Genomic DNA, 22,970 nt, shown 5'->3' with positions numbered 1-22,970 from the left:
TGGCTCCCCGTTATCTACAGCACTGTTAATGTCCTCAAAAAATTCCACTAAATTAGTGAGGCACGACCTGCCCTTTATGAACCTTTATGGGTGTATGAGGGGCTGGTTTAACACAGTGGGCTAAACAGCTGGCTTGTAATGCACAGCAATGCCAGCAGCGCGGGTTCAATTCCCGTACCAGCCTCCCCAAACAGGCGCCGGAATGTGGCGACTAGGGGCTTTTCACAATAACTTCATTGAAGCCTACTTGTGACAATAAGCGATATTATTATTATTATTATGGGGGCCCTTGCTGGCAATCTGGTGGGGGGAAGGGGTGGAGATGTATTCTGAGATTGGGGTGCCCTTTAAAAAGGGGTCCCCGGAGCCTGAGGAGCGGGTCCTGTCAGAGAGATTAAGTCCCGCCCCTCTCAGTTCCAGCGAAAACCCCGGAGTGCCATTGACTGAGCAGAGTCTGCACGTTCTCCCCGTGTGTGCGTGGGTTTCCTCCGGGTGCTCCGGTTTCCCCCCACAGTCCAAAGATGTGCAGGTTCGGTGGATTGGCCATGATAAATTGCCCTTAGTATGTAAAGGTTAGGTGGGGTTACGGGGATAGTGCGGGGAGTGGACCTGGGTAGGGTGCTCTTTCAGAGGGTCGGTGCAGTCTCGATGGGCCAAATGGCCTCGATCTACACTGTAGGGATTCTATGATTTTCAGGTGCACCTTAAGATGGAGGCGCCTGAACTCACTCGAGTTCGTTGTGACAAAGATCAGGGGCGTCATTCTCCGACCCCCCAGCGGGACGGCGAATGGCCGGGGGCTGCCGTGAATCCCGCCCCTGCCGGTTGCCGAAGTCTCCGGTAACGGATATTCGGCGGGTGCGGGAATCGGGCCGCGCCGGTTGGCGGGCCCCGCCGCTGGATTGTCCGGCCCGGATGGGCCGAAGTCCCGCCGATAAATTGCCTGTCCCGCCGGCGTAAATTAGAGTTACCTATTTACCGGCGGGACAAGGCGGCGTGGGCGGGCTCCGGGGTCCTGGGGGGGGCACGGGGCGATCTGACCCCGGGGGGTGCCCCCACAGTGGCCTGGCCCGCGATCGGGGCCCACCGATCCGCGGGCGGGCCTGTGCCATGGGGGCACTCTTTCCCTTCCGCCTCCGCAACGGTCTCCACCATGGCGGAGGCGGAAGAGACTCTCCCCACTGCGCATGCGCGGGAAACTGTCAGCGGCCGCTGACGCTCCCGCGCATGCTCCGCCCCGACATGTCATTTCCGCGCCAGCTGGCGGGGCAACAAAGGCCGTTTCCGCCAGCTGGCGGGGCGGAAATCCCTCTGGCGCCGACCTAGCCCCTCAATGTTGGGGCTCGGCCCCCAAAGATGCGGAGCATTCCGCACCTTTGGGGCGGCGCGATGCCCGTCTGATTGGCGCCGTTTTGGGCGCCAGTCGGCAGACATCGCGCCGTTTGGGGAGAATTCCGCCCCAGGTATGAGTGCAAATGATGGAAAATATGATGAAATCCTTTCTGTTGTAGAATGGTGAGAAGGTCCTCGCTAAGGATGATATTGAGTGTCCGGGGGGCTGGAAATGGGAAGACGTTGAATGGTCTACTGACCTGAACAGAGCTGTTGATGAACAAGGTAGGTGTTGATCATTCAGGAGAAGGAAAGTAAACTTAAGTGTCTCTATTTCACACTCATCTCTGCACCTTTATATAACCTTTGTGTGTCTTCAGCACATTGAGCTCCGGCTCGTCACCCCCAACTCCATCTCCAACTCATTCTTTCCACAGTACCTTCAAACCTTTCCTCGGCCATTCCCATGCCAATTATAAACCAAACTTGGAATCACCTGACTTATACTCCAAGCAAGGTGGTTTTTTAAAAATTCATTTCCGGGATGTGGGCATCGCTAGTTAGGCCAGCATTTATTGTCCATCCCATTTGCCCTTCAGAAGGTGGTGATGCGCTCTCTTCCTGAACCGCTGCAGTCCCTGAGGTGTAGGTACACCCGCAGTGCTGTTCGGGAGGGAGTTCCAGGATTTTGACCCAGTGACAGTGAAGGAACGGCGATATATTTCCAAGTCAGCATGGTGAGTGACTTGGAGGGAAACCTCCAAGTGGTGGGGTTCCCAGGTACCTGCTGCTCTTGTTCTTCAAGGTGGTAGTAGTCGTGGGTTTGGAAGATGCTGTGGAAGGAGCTTTGGTGAGTTCCTGCAGTGCATCTTGTAGATGTTTCAGGTGTTTAAAGTTCCTGTGCAACAGGTTCAAGGGCTGAATGGCCTCCTCTTGTTCCTATATAGCAGGCTTGAGGGCTGAATGGCCTCCTCCTGTTCCTATGTAGCAGGCCTGAGGGCTGAATGGCCTCCTCCTGTTTCTGTGTGACAGGCTTGAGGGGCTGAATGGCCTCCTCCTGTTCCTATGTTCCTATCTTCAGACTATTGAGTGATTTCCTATTTCAATCAATTGGATATTGCCTCAACCAACTAGAGGTGGAGGTAGTCTCGAATGGTTCCCTTCTCTGTAAGACATCCCTGAATCAGTTGGATTTTTATGTCAATTCAGCAACGTTTATGTCATTTTTATCTGGTGGCCACTCACGATCACCAACTTCATGAAATGTGATTTGGCTCCTGATATCTGGCTTGTTCCTGGTACTTGTCTTGAGTGGGATTGGCGTAGACGGGCTCGTTCCAGCTCCGATCTCTTCCTGTCATTTTCCATTTTCTCCAGGATGGGAGTACGGATTTACCATCCCACCGGACCGGAAACCCAAGTCCTGGTCACCAGCGGAGAAGATGTACCACACCAACAGACGGCGACGATGGGTGCGGATGCGGCGGAGGGACTTTCAACAGGTGGAGACGCTTCGCAAGGTGAGAGTGCCGGCATCGCAAGGACAGGTCAACAATGGCAAGGGAGGAAACTATTGAATGGGGAAGTGCACTGAGGGAGGTCAGCCTGTTGTCTCCACTTTGTGAGGGGCAGGTCATGCCTCACAAGCCTCATTAAATTCTTTGAGGATGTGACGAGACACATTGATGAAGGTCGGGCAGTGGATGTGATGTATATGGATTTCAGCAAGGCATTTGATAAGGTTCCCCATGGTAGGCTCGTTCACAAAGTCAGGGGGCATGGGATACAGGGAAATTTGGCTGTCTGGATACAGAATTGGCTGGCCGAAAGAAGACAGCGAGTGGTCGTGGATGGAAAGTATTCGCCTGGAGGTCTGTGGCCAGTGGTGTCCTGCAGGGATCTGTTCTGCGACCTCTGCTCTTTGTGGTTTTTATAAATGACTTGGATGAGGAAGTGGAAGGGTGGGTTGGCAAGTTTGCCGATGATACAAAGGTTTGTGGCATTATAGATAGTGTTGAGGGTTGTTGCAGGTTACAACAGAACATTGACAGGATGCAGAGCTGGGCTGAGAAGTGGCAGATGGAGTTCAACCTCGATAAATGTGAAGTGATTCATTTTGGAAGGTCGAATTTGAATGTTGAATACAGGGTTCATGGCAGGAATCTTGGAAGTGTGGAGGAACAGAGGGATCTTGGGGTCCCTCAACGCTGCCACCCAGGTTGATAAGGTTGTTAAGAAGGCGTATGGTGTGATGGCTTTCATTAACTGGGGGATTGAGTTTAAGAGCCGCGAGGTTTTGCTGCAGCTTTCTAAAACTCTAGTTAGACCACACTTGGAATATTGTGTCCAGTTCTGGTCGCCTCATTATAGGAAGGATGTGGATGCTTTGGAAACGGTGCAGAGGAGATTTACCAGGATGCTGCCTGGACTGGAGGGCATGTCTAATTCTTTGAAGATGTAACCAATACAGTTGACAAGGGGGAGCCAGTCGATGTGGTATATTTGGACTTTCAGAAGGCGTTTGACAAAGTCCCGCATAAGAGATTATTGTGCAAAATTAAAGCGCATAGGATTAGGGAAATGTATTGAGGTGGATAGAAAACTGGTTGGCAGAGAGGAAACAATGAGTAGGGATTAATGGGTCCCTTTCAAATTGGCAGGCAGTAACTAGTGGGGTACCTCAGGGATCGGTGCAGGGACCCCAGCTATTCACAATATATATTAATGATTTGGATGAGGGAACAAAATGTAACATCTCAAAGTTTGCAGATGATATCAAGTTAGGTGGGAGGGTGAATTGTGACGCGGATGCAGGGATCCTAAGCATGATCTGGACAGGTTGGGCGAGTGGGCAAATCAATGGCAGATGCAGTATAATTTGGATAAGTGTGAGGTTATTCACTTTGGAAGCAAAAACAGGAAGGCAGATTACTACCTGAATGGTTGTAAATTGGGAGAGGGGAGTGTGCAGCGGGACCTGGGTGTCCTTGTACACCATTCGCTGAAGGTAAGCATGCAGGTGCAGCAGACGGTAAAGAAGGAAAATGGTATGTTGGCCTTCATTGCAAGAGGTTTCGAGTATAGAAGCAGGGATGTGTTGCTGCAATTGTACAGGGCCTTGGTGAGGCCACACTTGGAGTACTGTGTGCAGTTTTGGTCTCCTTCTCTGAGGAAGGATGTTCTTGCTCTCGAGGGAGTGCAGCGAAGGTTTACCAGACTGATTCCAGGGATGGCGGGACTGTCATATGAGGAGAGATTGACTAGGTTGGGATTGTTCTCGCTGGAGTTCAGAAGAATGAGGGGGGATCTCATACAGACTTATAAAATTCTAACAGGACTGGACAGGGTAGATGCAGGGAAGATGTTACCAATGATGGGTGTGTCGAGAACCAGGGGTCACAGTCTGAGGATTCAGGATAAACCATTTCGGACAGAGATAAGGAGACATTTCTTCACACAAAGAGTGGTGAGCCTGTGGAATTCATTACCACAGGAAGTAGTTGATGCTAAAACATTGAATATATTCAAGAGGCGGCTGGATATAGCATTTGGGGAGAATGGGATCAAAGGCTATGGGCAGAAAGCAGATTAGGCTATTGAGTTGGATGATCAGCCATGATGGTGATGAATGGCGGAGCAGGCTCGAAGGGCCAAAAGGCCTCCTCCTGCTCCTATCTTCTATGTATCTACGTATGTGTGAACAAAGGTTGAGGGAGCTAGGGTGTTTCTCACTTGAGCGAAGAAGGCAGAGAGGTGACTTAATAGAGGTGTACAAGGTGATGAGAGGCATGGATAGAGTGGATAGCCAGAGCCCTTTCCCCAGGGCGGAAGTGACTGTCACGAGGGGACATAATTTTAAGGTGATCGGAAGAAGGTATTGGGGAGATGTCAGAGGTAGCTTCTTTACACAGAGAGTGGTGGGTGCGTGGAATGAACTGCCAGAGGAAGTAGTGAAGTCCGAGTCATGAGGGACATATAAGCGACTCTTGGACAGGCACATGGACAGCAGTAAATTGAAGGGGTGTAGGTTAGGTTGATCTTAGATTACGGTAAATGGTTGGCACAACATCGTGGGCTGAAGGGCCTGTACTGTGCTGGACTGTTCTATGTTCTATGTTCACAGTTTACAATACTTCCAAGTTTTATATCATCCACAAACTTTGAAATTGTCCCCTGACACCAAGATTTAAATCATTTGTATATATCAGATTCCGGTTTGTGGGATATTCCTGTGTGCAATTTCTACGCTTGTAAAAGTATTTCATTGGTTGTGGAGCATTTAAGAACATCCTGACCGATCAATGCAATGTCTTCTTTCACTTACCTGAATGGGGCTGCTTTAGCACACTGGGCTAAACAGCTGGCTTATAATGCAGAATAATTGCAGCAGCGTGGGTTCAATTCTCCTACCAGCTGCCCCTGAACAGGTGCCAGAATGTGGCGACTAGGGGCTTTTCACAGTAACTTCATTGAAGCCTACTTGTGACAATCCGCTATTATTATTGAATGGTTTGTTTCCGGCATGTTCTGATTGTATTTAATACACCACAGAGTCACTAGGGGTCACTGTTGCTCTTTGCTTCCAAGCACTGATGTCAAATCAAACTAAGAGTTAAGCGGAATAATTTGCTCAGATTAAATGCAAAGAAAATCTGTGGTGGTGTGTTACAAGACAGCTTCTAAAAATAGTACTGTAAACAATAAAGGGGTGTAAAGTTGCTGTCACTAAGTTTGATGAGACAATGATCTCGAAGGACGTTGATTGTATGTGAAGCAATAACCGGTTGAGGTCATTTAGAGTGGAATTGTTTCAGTAGGGGCAGCATGGTTGCACAGTGGTTAGCACCGTGGCTTCACAGCGCCAGGGCCCCAGGTTCGATTCCCCGCTGGGTCACTACCTGTGCGGAGTCTGCACGTTCTCCCCGTGTGTGCGTGGGTTTCCTCCGGGTGCTCCGGTTTCCTCCCACAGTCCAAAGACGTGCAGGTTAGGTGGATTGGCCATGATAAATTGTCCTTGGTGTCCAAAAAACGTTAGGAGGGGTTATTGGTTTATGGGGATAAGGTGGAAGTGGGGGCTTAAGTGGGTCGGTGCAGACACGATGGGCCGAATGGCCTCCTTCTGCACTGTATGTTCTATGTTCCCGTACCAGCCTCCCCGAACAGGCGCCGGAATGTGGCGACTAGGGGCTTTTCACGGTAACTTCATTAAGCCTGCTTGTGACAATAAGCAATTTTTTCCCTTCATGTTCTATAAGTCTTTAACCATTTCCGCGGCTCTTTGAGGGTTTTTATATCAGTAACTGTCATAACCCCCATGAGGACTATGGGAACCATTGTTGACCTCCCCGTTGGACTCGTGAAGTACGAGCTTCCCAGGAGGTCACCCAGCTGGAACTCGTTAAAGGTTACACGTCAATTTTGACTGTTCCAACAAGGACTGGATTGGGAGAGATTTGCTGCTTCGGGCAGAGTATTGTAGGTAGTCCAATAAATCCATGTTCCACTACTGCTGGCTTCCTCAAGTCACTAAATGAACAAAGTGTGTTACTTTCTAGTGCGTTGCAATGGTTGAGTCAGTGCACCAAAGAATGTGTACTTTTTGACTGCTAAGATTTATTAACTTACAATAACATGGGAAGAAAACAATATTAATACTACTAACTTTGACGGAGAGCCGATCGTTTCTCTCCCTACAGATGCTGCCAGACCTGCTGAGATTTTCCAGCATTTTCTCTTTCGTTTAATACTACTAACGAACTGTAAACTGTTAAAAACTAGAATACGAGAGCTAATACTAAACATGACTATCCAGGGTGACTCCTCACCCAGACTCCCCGAGGTTGCCATGTCACGTGGTGTAGTTCTACTGCCACCTGCTGTTTGGAGATCTAACATATACAGATACAGAATTGCTCATCCATATCATGACAAAAGTGTGAGCTCTTTCACAGTCTGAGGTACAGTTTTGAGTATACCCGTAGCATCGATGGTGCTGTCTCAGACAATGGCTTTTTTATAAAGCCTGCAACATGATGGGCTGCATCCTCCGCTCTCCCAGCCACATGTTCCTCGGCGGTGCGCCACTCGCTGGTGGCGGGATTCTCTATCCCGTTGAATCCACCCCAAACTGCTGGGAAGCCCGGGGGTGGACGGGCCTTCCCAGCGGGAAAAAAGAACAAGAACAAACAAAGAACAAAGAAAAGTACAGCACAGGGACAGGCCCTTCGGCCCTCCAAGCCCGTGCCGCCCATGCTGCCCGACTAAACTACCATCTTCTACACTTCCTGGGTCCGTATCCCTCTATTCCCATCCTATTCATGTATTTGTCAAGATGCCCCTTAAATGTCACTATCGTCCCTGCTTCCACCACCTCCTCCAGCAGCGAGTTCCAGACACCCACTACCCTCTGTGTAAAAAACCTGCCTCGCACATCTCCTCTAAACCTTGCCCCTCGCACCTTAAACCTATGCTTCCTAGTAATTGACCCCTCTACCCTGGGGAAAAGCCTCTGACTATCCACTCTGTCTATGCACCTCATAATTTTGTAGACCTCTTTCAGGTCGCCCCTCAACCTCCATCGTTCCAGTGAGAACAAACCAAGTTTATTCAACTGCTCCTGATAGCTAATGCCCTCCATACCAGGCAACATTCTGGTAAATCTCTTCTGCACCCTCTCTAAAACCTCCACATCCTTCTGGTAGTGTGGCGACCAGAATTGGACACTGTACTCCAAGTGTGGCCTAACTAAGGTTCTGCACAGCTGCAACATGACTTGCCAATTCCTATACTCAATGCCCCGGCCAATGAAGGCAAGCATGCCGTATGCCTTCCTGACTACCTTCTCCACCTGTGTTGCCCCTTTTAGTGACCTATGGACCTGTACTCCTAGATCTCTCTGACTGTCAATACTCTTGAGGGTTCTACCATTCACTGTATATTCCCTACCTGCATTAGACCTTCCAAAATGCATTACCTCACATTTGTCCGGATTAAACTCCATCTGCCATCTCTCCGCCCAAGTTTCCAAACAATCTAAATCCTGCTGTATCCTCTGACAGTCCTCATCGCTATCCGCAATTCCACTAACCTTTGTGTCGTCTGTAAACTTACTAATCAGACCAGTTACATTTTCCTCCAAATCATTTATATATACTACAAACAGCAAAGGTCCCAGCACTGATCCCTGCGGAACACCACTGGTCACAGCCCTCCAATTAGAAAAGCATCCTTCGATTGCTACTCTCTGCCTTCTATGACCTAGCCAGTTCTGTATCCACCTTGCCAGCTCACCCCTGATCCCGTGTGACTTCACCTTTTGTACTAGTCGACCATGAGGGACCTTGTCAAACGCCTTACTGAAGACCATATAGACAACATCCACTGCCCTACCTGCATCAATCACCTTTGTGACCTCCTTGAAAAACTCTTATCAAGTTAGTGAGACACGACCTCCCCTTCACAAAACCATGCTGCCTCTCACTAATACGTCCATTTGCTTCCAAATGGGAGTAGATCCTGTCTCGAAGAATTCTCTCCAGTAATTTCCCTACCACTGAAGTAAGGCTCACCGACCTGTAGTTCCCTGGATTATCCTTGCTACCCTTCTTAAACAGAGGAACAACATTGGCTATTCTCCAGTCCTCCGGGACATCACCTGAAGACAGTGAGGATCCAAAGATTTCTGTCAAGGCCTCAGCAATTTCCTCTCCAGCCTCCTTCAGTATTCTGGGGTAGATCCCATCAGGCCCTGGGGACTTATCTACCTTAATATTTTTTAAGATGCCCAACACCTCGTCTTTTTGGATATCAATGTGACCCAGGCTATCTACACACCCTTCTCCAGACTCAACATCTACCAATTTCTTCTCTTTGGTGAATACTGATGCAACGTATTCATTTAGTACCTCGCCCATTTCCTCTGGCTCCACACATAGATTCCCTTGCCTATCCTTCAGTGGGCCAACCCTTTCCCTGGCTACCCTCTTGCTTTTTATCCCATTATATAGGAGCAGGCGCTTCAGTTAGGTTTTAAAGTGTATGAATTAACTCGTTGGGTTTTAAAATACATCGGTGAATTTATTGGATTTTTAAAAGATGTTAACAGACATGGTGGGTTTTTCAGCATCATGACTGAACATTACGTCAGGGCCGGAATTCTTGGCTATCGGGATTCTTTGGCCCGCTGGCAGCGCAGCCCCGCCCATGGGCTTCCCGGCAGCTTGGAGCGGCTTCAATGGGAAATTCCATTGACAAGCGGCGGGAAGAGAGAGTCTCGCCGCCAGAGAATGGACTCTCGCAGAGTAACGCACACTGGGAGACCAGAGAACCTAGCCCTACATGTGTGAGACAGAAACAGGCCATTCAACCCAACCAGTCCATGCCGTTATTCATGCTACAATCGAATCTCTTCCCATCTTTCCTCATCTGTATCTTCCAGAGAAACCCTCTCTTCCTGTCTCCCTTGTGACCTTGTCTCTCGTCCTCTTAAATGTGCTGTTTCAACCTTCCCTGTGGTTGTGAGTTCCACATTCCCACCACTCTCTGATGAAGGTTTCTTGGAGACTAGCTTTGCTCTTCCCCATCACGGGGAACATTCTCCTTGCAGCCACTCTATCCTGGAGTCCGAGAGTCAGACAGCACTGAAACAGGCCCTTAGGCCCACCATGTCTATGCTGACCAACAAACACTAATCTATACCAATCCCATTTACCAACACTTGGTTCACAGCCTATAACTGCCTTGGGCGATTTAACTGCTCGTCCAGATGCTTCTTAAACATTGCGAGAGTTCCTGCCTCCAACCACCCTCTCAGGCAGCGCGTTCCAATATTTTCACCAAATATTTCCTCAGGTCCCCTCTGTGGTGATATGCATCCCTGTAAGTACACAAGGGGTTAATGTAAATACACTACAACTAAATAAACACTAGAGGGAGCACCAGAGACGTCATGACATGCAGACAGCGAATGAACACATAGAATAGGACACGACCAATGGGCAGTCAAGACACCCAGAGGTGACTCTATCACAAGGGGGCATTACACAACTCTGTCTCTTTCCACAGGCGACACTTAGAGAGAAGGACAGGGGCAGATCAGAAGCATCACACCCACCACATGGCTTAGAGCAGACTGGTTAGTTAGACTGAGTTACTATAGCAAGATTAGCAGGAGAGGCGAACTCAAGTAGGAGAGTTGTTAACTGTTCAAAAAATGTGTTAAACCCAGCTCCAAGTCTGAAACTTCCTTTGTCAGAGTATATATCAAGGAGCAGCTTATGCTACATGAAGAACCATAACACAACACCCTCAAAATCACTTACCCCTCACCTTAAACTTACGTCCTCTGGTCTTAGACACCTCTGCTATGGGAAAAGTTTATTACGATCTACTCTATCTATGCCTCTCATTATTTTCTATACCTCTATCAGATCTAACAGCCTCCTCTGCTCCGGGGAAAACAAGCCTCACCTCTCCGGTCTCTCCGCATAGCTGAAACTTTCCATCTCAGGCAACATCCTGGTGAAACTCCCCTGCACCTCCCCCCTTCCCCACACCCAGCCCTTCCGATGGTGTGGCGATCAGAACTGCACACAAAATTCCACCTGTGGCCTAACCAATGTTTCAGAAAGTTGTACCAAGACTTCCCTGCTCCTATATTCTACGCCCCGGCAAATGAGGGCAAGCATTCCGCATGCATTCTTCACCACCCCATCTACTGACGGCGGCACGGTAGCACAGTGGTTAGCACAGTTGCTTCACAGCTCCAGGGTCCCAGGTTCGATACCCGGCTTGGGTCACTGTCTGTGCGGAGTCTGCACGCCCTCCCCGTGTCAGCGTGGGTTTCCTCCGGGTGCTCCGGTTTCCTCCCACAGTCCAAAGATGTGAAGGTTAGGTGGATTGGCCATGATAAATTGTCCTTAGATGAGGTGGGGTTTCTGGGTTACGGGAAAAGGGTGGACGGATGGGCTTAAGTAGGGTGCTCATTTCAAGAGCCGGTGCAGACGCGATGGGCCGAATGGCCTCCTTCTGCGCTGTTGATTCTATGATTCTCTAGCCACCTTCAGGGGTCTATGGACTTGTACACCAAGATCCCTTTGCTCCTCAATGTGTCCTCGGGACCTACCGTTCATTGTGAATATCCTACCCTTAGAATTCCCAAAATGCATCACCTTTCATAATTTTAAAGACCTCGATTTGGTCACTCCCTCAGCCTTCTTTTCTCAAAAGAAAAGAGATTCCGCTTGTCAGTCCTTTCCCGATGTGTATACCCACACGTTGCAGGTATTGTCCTTGTATATCTTCACTGCATCCTCTTTCTGAGATTGTGACCAGAATTTAATGCAAATTGGTGGGACAGTAATATAAATTTAAAAATAAAGAAAGGCATTCTTGACATGGCCATTATCCTGCTCAATTTATCTCATTTCCTCACCTTCATTTTGCACCCTTGATGTCCTGAAGTGGGTACCTCTCTACTAGGCCTGCATTCCCCAGGTTACCAAGCTGTTAATTCCATAGATTATCATAGAATTTACAGTGCAGAAGGAGGCCATTCGGCCCATCAAGTCTGCACCGGCCCTTGGAAAGAGCACCCCACCCAAGGTCAACACCTCCACCCTACCCCACAACCCAGTAACCCCACCCACCACTAAGGGCAATTTTTGGACACTAATGGCAATTTATCATGGCCAATCCACCTAACCTGCACATCTTTGGACTGTGGGAGGAAACCGGAGCACCCGGAGGAAACCCACGCACACACAGGGAGGATGTGTAGATGCCGCACAGACAGTGACCCAAGCCGGAATCGAACCTGGGACCCTGGAGCTGTGAAGCAATTGTGCCATCTACAATGCTACCTTGCTGCCAATTCAAAAACTCAATTAACATTGAGTTAATAGGGTAGAGATAGGAGAATATGATTTGTACAGGACAAGTTGTTATTCCATAGTTTTCCGTCGAATTTACAGTGCAGAAGGAGGCCATTCGGCCCACCGAGTTTGCACTGGCCCTTGGAAAGAGCACCCTATTTAACCCCACACTTCCACTCTATCCCTGTAACCCAGTAACCCCACCCAAACATTTTTTTTTTACACACCAAGGACAATTTAGCTTGGCCAATCCACCCCGCACATCTTTGGACTGTGGGAGGAAACCGGAGCACCCGGAGGAGACCCACGCAGACATGGGGAGGACGTGTAGACTCCGCACTGACAGTGACCCAAGCCGGCAATCGAACCTGGGTCCCTGGAGCTGTGAAGCAACTGTGCTAACCACTGTGCTGCCGTGCCACCCGTGATCTGATCGGGAATGCACTGGTGGCAGAAGCAGATTCAGTTGTAACCTCCAGAGGGGATTTGGATTCCAGAGCAGAAGAGGCCTTTCTGCCCATCAGCCATGATTGAATGGTGGAGTGGACTCGATGGGCTGAATGGCCTTACTTCCGCTCCTATGTCGTATGGTCTTATGTCTGTACTGTCTTTGAATGTGTTTTCCAGTATTGACCAATTCCCTTCTGAAAGTGTTCAACCTGCCTCCACCGTCCTTTCGGCAGACACGTAATTGAAAAGGGAGAGTGTGCAAGCCGATGGAGAAAGAGCAGAGGGAACTCACCGTCAGCGAGCGCACACAATGGGCCAAGTGGCCTACTGCTGGGCTTGATCACTCAGTAATGTTCAATCTTTCCTTCCGGTAGGCCAAGGCCGATGATCTGGGGACTGAAGGTTGGGAGTACGCCTCTCTCTTTGGGTGGAAATTCCACCTGAAACAGCGGAAGACGGATGCGTTTCGCCGGAGGAGGTGGAGACGCCGCATGGAGCCCCTGCAGAAGGCTGGGCCCTCTGCAGTCTTTGCCCTGGAAGGTGCACTGGTGAGTGAAGGAGTTAGTTTTCGCAGACCTCTGGGTTTTCCCGTGTTTCCCTCTGCTCTATCCTTGACGTCACTGTCTTCAGAGCTCCTTCTCAAAGTTATTTTACGTGAATCTCAACCACCTTTACAGCCCCTTTCAAAACTCATCCATCAAGTTATTCCGCCTTTGTCAACCTCCAGCTCAGGGTCACCGGAATGTGGCGACTAGGGGCTTTTCACAGTAACTTCATTTGAAGCCTACTTGTGACAATAAGCGATTTTCAATACCTGCTCACCTTTCCTATTCGCTCAGCATCTTCAGACGTGGATGCATTATTTTCACCTCTGTGGCACTGCCATACTTTCCCCTGCTTATCGTCTCCTGAATCTCTAGACTTGTCCATGGCAACGTGGCCAATGCCTCACATTCCACCCCTCAAACATAAGCTTGAGCTGATCCAAACTCTGCTGCCGTGTCCACACTCTCACCATGTCCCATTCGCCCACCACCCCTGACTCACTGGCCTACACTGGCTCCTGTTTAGGCAACGTGTTTTCAAATCCTTCCTACGCCTCATTCCTCCATAACGCTGCACCCTCCAACAGCCCACTCCCTGCGAGATCGCCACTCCCGCCAATTCTGGTCACTTGTGCATCCCCCATTGTGATTGCTTCACCACTGGCAGCCAATTCGTCCAGTTCTGAACTCTGGAATCTCCTCCCTAACCCCCAGTGTCTCTCTATCTTTCCTTCCGCCCTTCTTTGAGACACACCTTTACCTACCTCCTTTAACAAGCTTTTGTCAGCTGACCTAATATCTCCTCATGCGGCTCTGTGTCGATTTGAGTAGATAACACTCGCCACTTGAGACAATTTGCCATGTTAAAGGTGCTATCTAAATGTAAGTTGTTGTTGCGATGACTCCATGATCTATCGTTTGCGTGTTTTTTTGTGTACATTCTGCATGTATATATACAATGGCTGAATCTGGTTTCCAGAGGTTAAATGCTAATCGCCATGGCAACTTGGCTTGGCAGTACATCAACTGTTGTGTAAATGGAGGGACCAGGGAGTGCTGCTGCGGATGTCAACAGGGGTTGTGAGATACATGGGCAGTAGTTTGTTATTGTGGGTCACTTGTAACAACCAGTTACATACTCACAGTATTAGCCCCAAAACAGACCCAATCGCGTATACATTTACAGCATGGCAACAGGCCAATCAACCTTTGGCAGCACTGTGGCACAGTGGTTAGCACTGCTGTCTCACAGCGCTTGGGACCTTGGGTCGCTGTCTGTGCGGAGTCTGCACATTCTCCCCTTGTCTGCGTGGGTTTCCTCCGGGTGCTCCGGTTTCCTCCCACAGTCCAAAGACGTGCAGGTTAGGTGGATTGGCCATGGTAAATTGCCCCTTTGTGTCGAGGGAGGTGGAGGTTACGCGATGGGGTTAAGGAGGAGGTGGAAGGGGTGTGGGCCTGGGTGCAAAGCCTTTTCAAGGGGTCGGTGCAGATTCAATGGGCCAAATGGTCTCCTTCTGTACCGTTGGGATTCTGTACTGGCTCTTTTCTTGAATAATCCAAACTAATCCCACTGCCCCACTTTCACCCCATAGCCCTGTATCAATCCCAAACTAATCCCACTGCCCCACTCTCTCCCCATAGCCCTGTATCAATCCCAAACAAATCTCACTGCCCCACTCTCTCCCCATATCCCTGTATCAATCCCAAACTAATCTCACTGTCCCATTCTCTCCCCATATCCCTGTATCAACCCAAACTAATCCCACTACCCCACACTCTCCCCATAGCCCTGTATCAATCCCAAACTGATCCCACTGCCCCACTCTCTACCCATATCCCTGTATCAATCCCAAACTAGTCCCACTACCCCACTCTCTCCCCATAGCCCTGTGTCAATCCTAAACTAATCCCACTTCCCCACTCTCTCCCCATAGCCCTGTATCAATCCCAAACTAATCCCACTACCCCACTCTCTCCATAGCCTTGTATCAATCCCAAACTAATCCCACTGCCCCACTCTCTCCCCATAGCCCTGCATCAATCCCAATCCAATCCCACTGCCCCACTCTCTCCCCATAGTCCTGTATCAATCCCAAACTAATCCCACTGTCCCACTCTCTCCCCATAGCCCTGTATCAATCCCAAACTAATCCCACTGCCCCTCTCTCTCCCATTTCCCTGTTTCAATCACAAATTATACCACTGCCCCACTCTATCCACATTGCCCTGCAACAATCCCAATGCCCCTCTCTCTCCTCATTGCCCTGAATTTTCCTTTAAAATGATGCAATGGTCTTTGCTTGAAGCGCTCCCCGTGGCAGCAATAATCATTCTCGAATTCCATTCTCTAAGTTTCAGCCACCCTAGTGAGATCCCTTCGCCTCCTGCCCCTCAGCTCTGACAGAGGTTGAGGTTCTGTGTTCAACAGAAACATTCTAAATGGTTTTAATTTAGTTTACAACACTATAATATTTTTCTTGAAGGGGTGCCAGCTGCTATGAGTAGCAGGGTTTATACTGACTACATAGAACATGTTATGAGGTGATTTGGAAATGGCAGCTTGCAGGCACAGCCTGGAGGAGAGAAATAAGGGACGGGTGTGTTGGCTACGATTACATGGCCAGCAATGCCTTCCTGTGTCCACACATCCTGAATTGTGGAAAGTTCAATTTTCCGACTGTTCAATACTCTCCCTCTCTCTCTCTCTTCCTGTCTCCCTCTTTATTGTCCACTGGCCTGATCTGCATAAGTTCCATGTGTGGCCCATCTTAAAGGGACCCCACCAGGGAGTCTGAGGTCAGACCGCATTTCTGGGTCGTATAAAGTACGGCGTAACTGGCGCTTGGCCAAGGTAGCTTTTATAGCTCTTCCTGCCCTGAGAGCGCTGACTCCTGTGAGGTCTGGGACTGGGTGTTAACGGGGACCATGGGCTGGATTCTCTGTTTTCGGGACTACGTCCCCATGCCGTCGTGAAAACTGTGGTCTTTCACGGCAGGAAAACTGGCGTCAGAAGGCCACGGATTCCCCGTCTTGCAGGGGGCTAGCAGGCAGCTCTCATGGAGCTCCGGGGTCAGAGGCCGCGCATGTGCACGGCCGGCGACCTCCAGCGGCCGCGCGCCGTGCTCCATGGCAGACTCAGCCCTCGAACCTGGACCGCTGAAATAGTGCCCCGCGTCGGCCGCTCGCCCCACCCGAACCGCCCGCACCTATAGCCCCCAGTCCCGAATGAGGTGCCTGCCCTCCAATCGGCCCTCCCCCGACTGTGGCGGTCCCGGACTGAGTCCGCAGCCGCCTCACGAGTTTCCTGAACGGCAGGACCATATTAGAACCACGCCGTCGGGGATTCGACCAGTCGGGGGTGGAGAATAGCGGGGCAGGCCTCAGGCCTGAGGTGGTGGATACTTGGCGCGGTGTACTCCCCGAGTACGCCGCTTTTCAGGGGGTGGGTGGAGAATCACGGATCCGACGCCGGTCCCGGTTTCGTGCGGGAAAACGGATTCTCCGCCCCGTCGCTGAACCCGGTTTTGGCGTTCCCCGCCCCCCATGGTGGCATCACCAGTGAAGCTGGGATACTGAGTGCCAGCGTTTAATGGTGTTTGCCTTTGACAGATGGGCCACCAGTAAAGAGGCCTCCACTGTGTACATTGGCTTCAGCCGAGGGCCAAGTCTGCCAGTGGAAAGTTATGAACTGGGGTACTGTGAGAGTGAGTTGTGATGGTTAGTGTGGAGGAAGCCTCTCCAGGGCGGAAATACAGAGACCTGGGGATACGAACCACGCAAACACAATAAACAGCAACCTGGCAGAGTGGGCAATGGAAGGTGAATAAAACCTCCACGACTTAGGGCCTTGGAGCAGCATCAAGAACTATTTCTCACGTACTCGTACACATAGTCACACATAATCATCCACACATCATTCGTCACACATACTCACACAGGGCACACACACACAGAGGGCACACACACATACAGGGCACACACACTCACACACAAAGAGGGAACAAACACATACAGGGCACACACACACAGAGGGAACAAACACATACAGGGCACATACACACACACTCACACACACGGAGGGGACACACACACAGAGGACACACACACACACTGAGGGGACACACACATATACACTGAGGGGACACACACATACACACACAGAAGGCATTCACACACGTACACAAAACAAAGAACAAAGAACAAAGAAAATGACAGCACAGGAATAGGCCCTTCGGCCCTCCCAGCCTGCGCCGATCCAGATCCTTTATCTAAACCTGTTGCCTCTTTTCCAAGGATCTACTTCCCTCTGTTCCCTGTCCGTTCATATATCTGTCTAGTTGCATCTTAAATGATGCTATCGTGCCCGCCTCTACCACCTCTGCTGGCAAAGCATTCCAGGCACCCACCACTCTGCGTAAAAAGCTTTCCACGCACATCTCCCTTAAACTTTCCCCCTCTCACCTTGAAATCATGACCCCTTGTAATTAACACCCCCACTCTTGGAAAAAGTTTATTGCTATCCACCCTGTCCATACCTCTCATAATTTTGTAGACCTCAATCAGGTCCCCCCTCGGCCTCTGTCTTTCCAATGAAAACAATCCTAATCTACTCAACCTTTCTTCATAGCTAGCACCCTCCATATCAGGCAACATCCTGGTGAACCTCCTCTGCACCCTCTCTGAAGCATCCACATCCTTCTGGTAATGTGGCGACCAGAACTGCACGCAGTATTCCAAATGTGGCCTCACCAAAGTCCTATACAACTGTAACATGACCTGCCGACTCTTGTACTCAATACCCCGTCCGATGAAGGCAAGCATGCTGTATGCCCTCTTGACCACTCTATCGACCTGCGTTGCCACCTTCAGGGTACAATGGACCTGAACTCCCAGATCTCTCTGTACATCAATTTTCCCCAGGACTCTTCCATTGACCGTCTAGTCCACTTTTGAATTAGATCTTCCAAAATGCATCACCTCGCATTTGCCTGGATTGAACTCCATCTGCCATTTCTCTGCCCAACTCTCCAATCTATCTATATTCTGCTGTATTCTCTGACAGTCCCCCTCGCTATCTGCAACTCCACCAATCTTAGTTTAATCTGAAAATTTGCTAATCAGACCACCTATACCTTCGTCCAGATCATTTATGTATATCACAAACAACAATGGTCCGAGCACGGATCCCTGTGGAACACCACTAGTCACCTTTCTCCATTTTGAGACACTCCCTTCCACCACTACTCTCTGTCTCCTGTTGCCCAGCCAGTTCTTTATCCATCTAGCTAGTACACCTTGAACCCCATGCGACTTCACTTTTCCCATCAACCTGCCATGGGAAACTTTATCAAACGCCTTCCTGAAGCCCATGTATAAGATATCTACAGCCCTTCCCTCATCAATTAACTTTGTCACTTCCTCAAAGAATTCTATTAGGTTTGTAAGACATGACCTTTCCTGCACAATACCATGCTGCCTATCACTGATAAGTCTATTTTCTTCCAAATGTGAATAGATCCTATCCCTCAGTATCTTCTCCAACAGTTTGCCTACCACTGATGTCAAGCTCACAGGTCTAAAATTCCCTGGATTATCCCTGCTACCCGTCTTAAACAAAGGAGCAACATTAGCAATTCTCCAGTCCTCCAGGGCCTCACCCGTGCTCAAGGATGCTGCAAAGATATCTGTTCAGGCCCCAGCTATTTCGTCCCTCGCTTCCCTCAGTAACCTGGGATAGATCCCATCCGGACCTGGGGACTTGTCCACCTTAATGCCTTTTAGAATATCCAAAACTTCCCTCTTCCTTATGCCGACTTGACCTAGAGTCTTTAAACATCCATCCCTAACCTCAACATCTGTCATGTCCCTCTCCTTGGTGAGTACCGATGCAAAGTACTCATTAAGAATCTCACCCATTTCCTCTGACTCCAATCATAAATTCCCTCTTTTGTCTTTGAGTGGGCCAATCCTTTCTCTAGTTACCCTCTTGCTCCTTATATACGAATAAAAGGCTTTGGGATTTTCCTTAACCCAGTTAGCCAAAGATATTTCATGACCCCTTTTAGCCCTCTTTATTGCGCGTTTGAGATTTGTCCTACTTTCCCAATATTCCTCCCAAGCTTCATCAGTTTTAAGTCGCCTAGATCTTATGTATGCTTCCTTTTTCATCTTAGCTAATCTCACAATTCCACCCGTCATCCATGGTTCCCTAATCTTGCCATTTCTATCACTCATTTTCACAGGGACATGTCTGTCCTGCACTTTAATCAACCTTTCCTTAAACGACTCCCACATTTCAAATGTGGATTTACCCTTAAACAGCTGCTCCCAATCCACGTTCCTGTGGATCTGGAGTCACATGTAGGCCAGACCAGTTAAAGATGGCAGATTTCCTTCCCTAAAGGACATTAGTGAACCAGATGATAGTTTCCTGGTCACCACCATTAAGACTAGTTTTATATTCCAGGATTTTGTTAATTCAATTTAAATTCCACTAGCTGCCGTGGTAAGATTTGAACCTGTGGCCCAGAACATTCATTTGGGTTTGAGGATTGCTAGTCCAGTAATATTACCACCGTGCCACCATCTCCTCATCTGGGATCAAAGCCCAAACCAGAGACTTTGAGCCATAATCCAGGCTGAGTACCGAGGGAGTGCCACACTGCCACGAGTGTTAAAGTGTTGCCTTGTCCAGCTCTTGTCACTGACTTCCAGCCGCCATTACTTCGAAGAAAAACAAAGGTTCCTGGCCAATATTTATGCCTCACTCAACGTTTGATGGTTTAGTGTACGACCTTACTGTGGGCTAATGAGCTGCCTGTGGAACAGCACACAGTAAGTATGAAAGCCACAAGACAGAAGGAGAAGAAAGTAGAAAATAAATTAATCTGAGTTTATTGCTGAGAAGATTCAGGCACCTTTATCCTTCGATTAAAAGTGATTGTGCTGTGCTGTTACAGGGTGGGGTTACAGACGGCAAGAGTGAGGAGAAATCATCGTCCACCCTCAACCTGGGTGTGAATACACCAACTGTCTCCTGTATCTTTGACCGTAAGTACAGAAGGTCCTCCTCATACAAAGAACAAAGAACAAAGAAATGTACAGCACAGGAACAGGCCCTTCGGCCCTCCAAGCCCGTGCCGACCATACTGCCCGACTAAACTACAATCTTCTACACTTCCTGGGTCCGTATCCTTCTATTCCCATCCTATTCATATATTTGTCAAGATGCCCCTTAAATGTCCCTATCGTCCCTGCCTCCACTACCTCCTCCGGTAGTGAGTTCCAGGCACCCACTACCCTCTGCGTAAAAAACTTGCCTCGTACATCTACTCTAAACTTTGCCCCTCTCACCTTAAACCTATGCCCCCTAGTAATTGACCCCTCTACCCTGGGGAAAAGCCTCTGACTATCCACTCTGTCTATGCCCCTCATAATTTTGTATACCTCTATCAGGTCGCCCCTCAACCTCCTTCGTTCCAGTGAGAACAAACCGAGTTTATTCAATCGCTCCTCATAGCTAATGCCCTCCATACCAGGCAACATTCTGGTAAATCTCTTCTGCACCCTCTCTAAAGCCTCCACATCCTTCTGGTAGTGTGGCGACCAGAATTGAACACTATACTCCAAGTGTGGCCTAACTAAGGTTCATGTGCTACTGTGAACTTCTGCCTGGAATGTTTGCATGGGTAAGTGTGTGTATGTGCGTGCGTACATGTGTATGCGTGGTGTGTGTATTTGTGTGTGTGTATATGTTTTTTAAAATTCATTTACGGGATGTGGGCGGTCGCTGGTTAGGCCCAGCATTTATTGTCCATCCCTAGTTGCTTTTCAGAAGGTGGTTGGTGAGTTGCCTTCATGAACCGCTGCAGTCCTTGAGGTGTAGGTACACCCACAGCGCTCTGCTGTTAGGGAGGGAGTTCCAGGATGTTGCCCCAGCGACAGTGAAGGAACGGCGATATATTTCCAAGTCCGGGTGGTGAGTGGCTTGGAGGGGAACCTCCAGTTGGTGGGGCTCCCAGATATCTTCTGCCCTTGTCCTTCTAGATGGTACTGATCGAGAGTTTGGAAGGTGCTGTCTAAGGAACCTTGGTGAGTTTCTGCAGTGCATCTTGTAGATGGTACACACGGCTGGCACTGTTCAATGGTGGTGAAGGATTTGAATGTTTGTGGAAGGGGGAGCAATCAAGCGGGCTGGTTTGTCCTGGATGGTGTCGAGCTTCTTGAGTGTTGTTGGAGCCGCACTCACCCAGGCAAATGGAGAGTATTCCATTGCACTCCTGGCTTGTGCCTTGTTGATAGTGGACAGGTTTTGGGGGGTCAGGAGATGTGTTCCTCACCATAGGATTCCTAGCCTTTGACCTGTCCTGGTAGCCACAGTATTAATGTGGCTAGTCCAGTTCAGTTTCTGATCAATGGTAACCCCCAGGATGTTGATTGTGGGGGATTCAGCGATGGTAATGCCATTGAACGTCAAGAGATGGTTTTTCGACCCTCTCTTGTGGGTGATGGTCATTGCCTGGCACTTGTGCGGCGTGAATGTAAGTAGTCAGCCCAAGACTGGATATTGTCCAGGCCTTGCTCCATTTGGACATGGACTGCATTATCTGAGGAGTCGCGAATGGTGCTGAACATTGTGCAGTCATCAGCGAACATCCCCACTTCTGACCTTATGGTGGAAGGGAGGTCATTTATGAAGCAGCTGAATATGGCTGAGCCTGGGACACTACCCTGAGGAACTCCTGCATGAAGTCGTGGAGCTGAGATGATTGACCTCCAACCACCACAACCATCGTCCTTTGTGCCGGGTATGACTCCAACCAGCGGAGAGTTTCCCCCCCTGATTCCCATTGACTCCAGTTTAGCTGGGGCTCCTTGATGCCACACTCGGTCAAATGCTGCCTTGATGTCAAGGGCAGTCACTCTCACCTCACCTCTGGCATTCAGTTCTTTTGTCCATGTTTGAACCAAGGCTGTAATGCGGTCAGGAGCTGAGTGACCCTGGCGGAACCCAAACTGAGCGTCCGTGAGCAGGTTATTGCTGAGTAAGTGCCGCTTGATAGCACTGTTGATGACTCCTTCCACCATTTTGCTGATGATGGAGAGCAGACTGATAGGACGGTAATTGGCTGGGTTGGATTTGTCCTATTTCATGTGTACAGGGCACACCTAGGCAATGTTCCACCTTGCCGGGTAGATGCCAGTACTGCAGCTGTACTGGAACAGCTTGGCTAGGGGTGCAGCAAGTTCTGGAGCACAAATCTTCAGTACTATTACCGGGATATTGTCAGGGCCCATAGCCTTTGCAGTGTCCAGTACCTTCAGCCTTTTCCTGATATCACGTGGAATGAATTGAATTGGCTGAAGACTGACATTTGTGATGCTGGGGACCTCTGGAGGAGACCGAGATGGATCATCCACTCAGCACTTTGGGCTGAAGATTGTTGCGAATGCCTCAGCCTTGTCTTTTGCAGAGACGGGCTCCTCCATCATTGAGGACGGGGATATTTGTGGAGCCTCCTCCTCCAGTGAGTTGTTTAATTGTCCACCACCATTCACAGCCAGATGTGTATGTGTATGTGTGTGTGAATATATGCGTGTGGGTGTTTATGTGTATTGTGTGCCTGTGTGATGTGTATAGAATCATAGAAACATTACAGCAAATAAGGAGGCCAATCGGCCCATCTTGCCCATGCCAGCCAGAGGACACCCAGGTGCCCTTTCTAACCCCACCTTCCTGCATGTGGCCTATATCCCTGTAGCTTAGAGCACT

At 49.4% G+C, this 22,970-nt stretch overlaps 1 protein-coding gene across 1 annotated transcript in view; it reads left to right on the top strand.

The window, feature by feature from the left end:
* dysf (dysferlin, limb girdle muscular dystrophy 2B (autosomal recessive)) overlaps nucleotides 1–22,970 on the top strand; it is a 427,787-nt gene that overhangs the window by 257,672 nt on the left and 147,145 nt on the right. Inside the window, exons 27-30 of the mRNA XM_072497740.1 lie at nucleotides 1,512–1,617; nucleotides 2,710–2,852; nucleotides 13,028–13,201; nucleotides 20,158–20,248. Of these exons, the coding sequence (XP_072353841.1) occupies nucleotides 1,512–1,617; nucleotides 2,710–2,852; nucleotides 13,028–13,201; nucleotides 20,158–20,248 (514 nt within the window). The remainder of the gene's footprint in view (nucleotides 1–1,511; nucleotides 1,618–2,709; nucleotides 2,853–13,027; nucleotides 13,202–20,157; nucleotides 20,249–22,970) is intronic.

The sequence above is a fragment of the Scyliorhinus torazame genome, chromosome 3, assembly GCF_047496885.1.
Source record: "Scyliorhinus torazame isolate Kashiwa2021f chromosome 3, sScyTor2.1, whole genome shotgun sequence".
NCBI classification, from domain to species: domain Eukaryota; kingdom Metazoa; phylum Chordata; class Chondrichthyes; order Carcharhiniformes; family Scyliorhinidae; genus Scyliorhinus; species Scyliorhinus torazame.
Note: the sequence above shows the minus strand (reverse complement) of the source record. Positions and strands in the feature narration are given on the sequence as shown.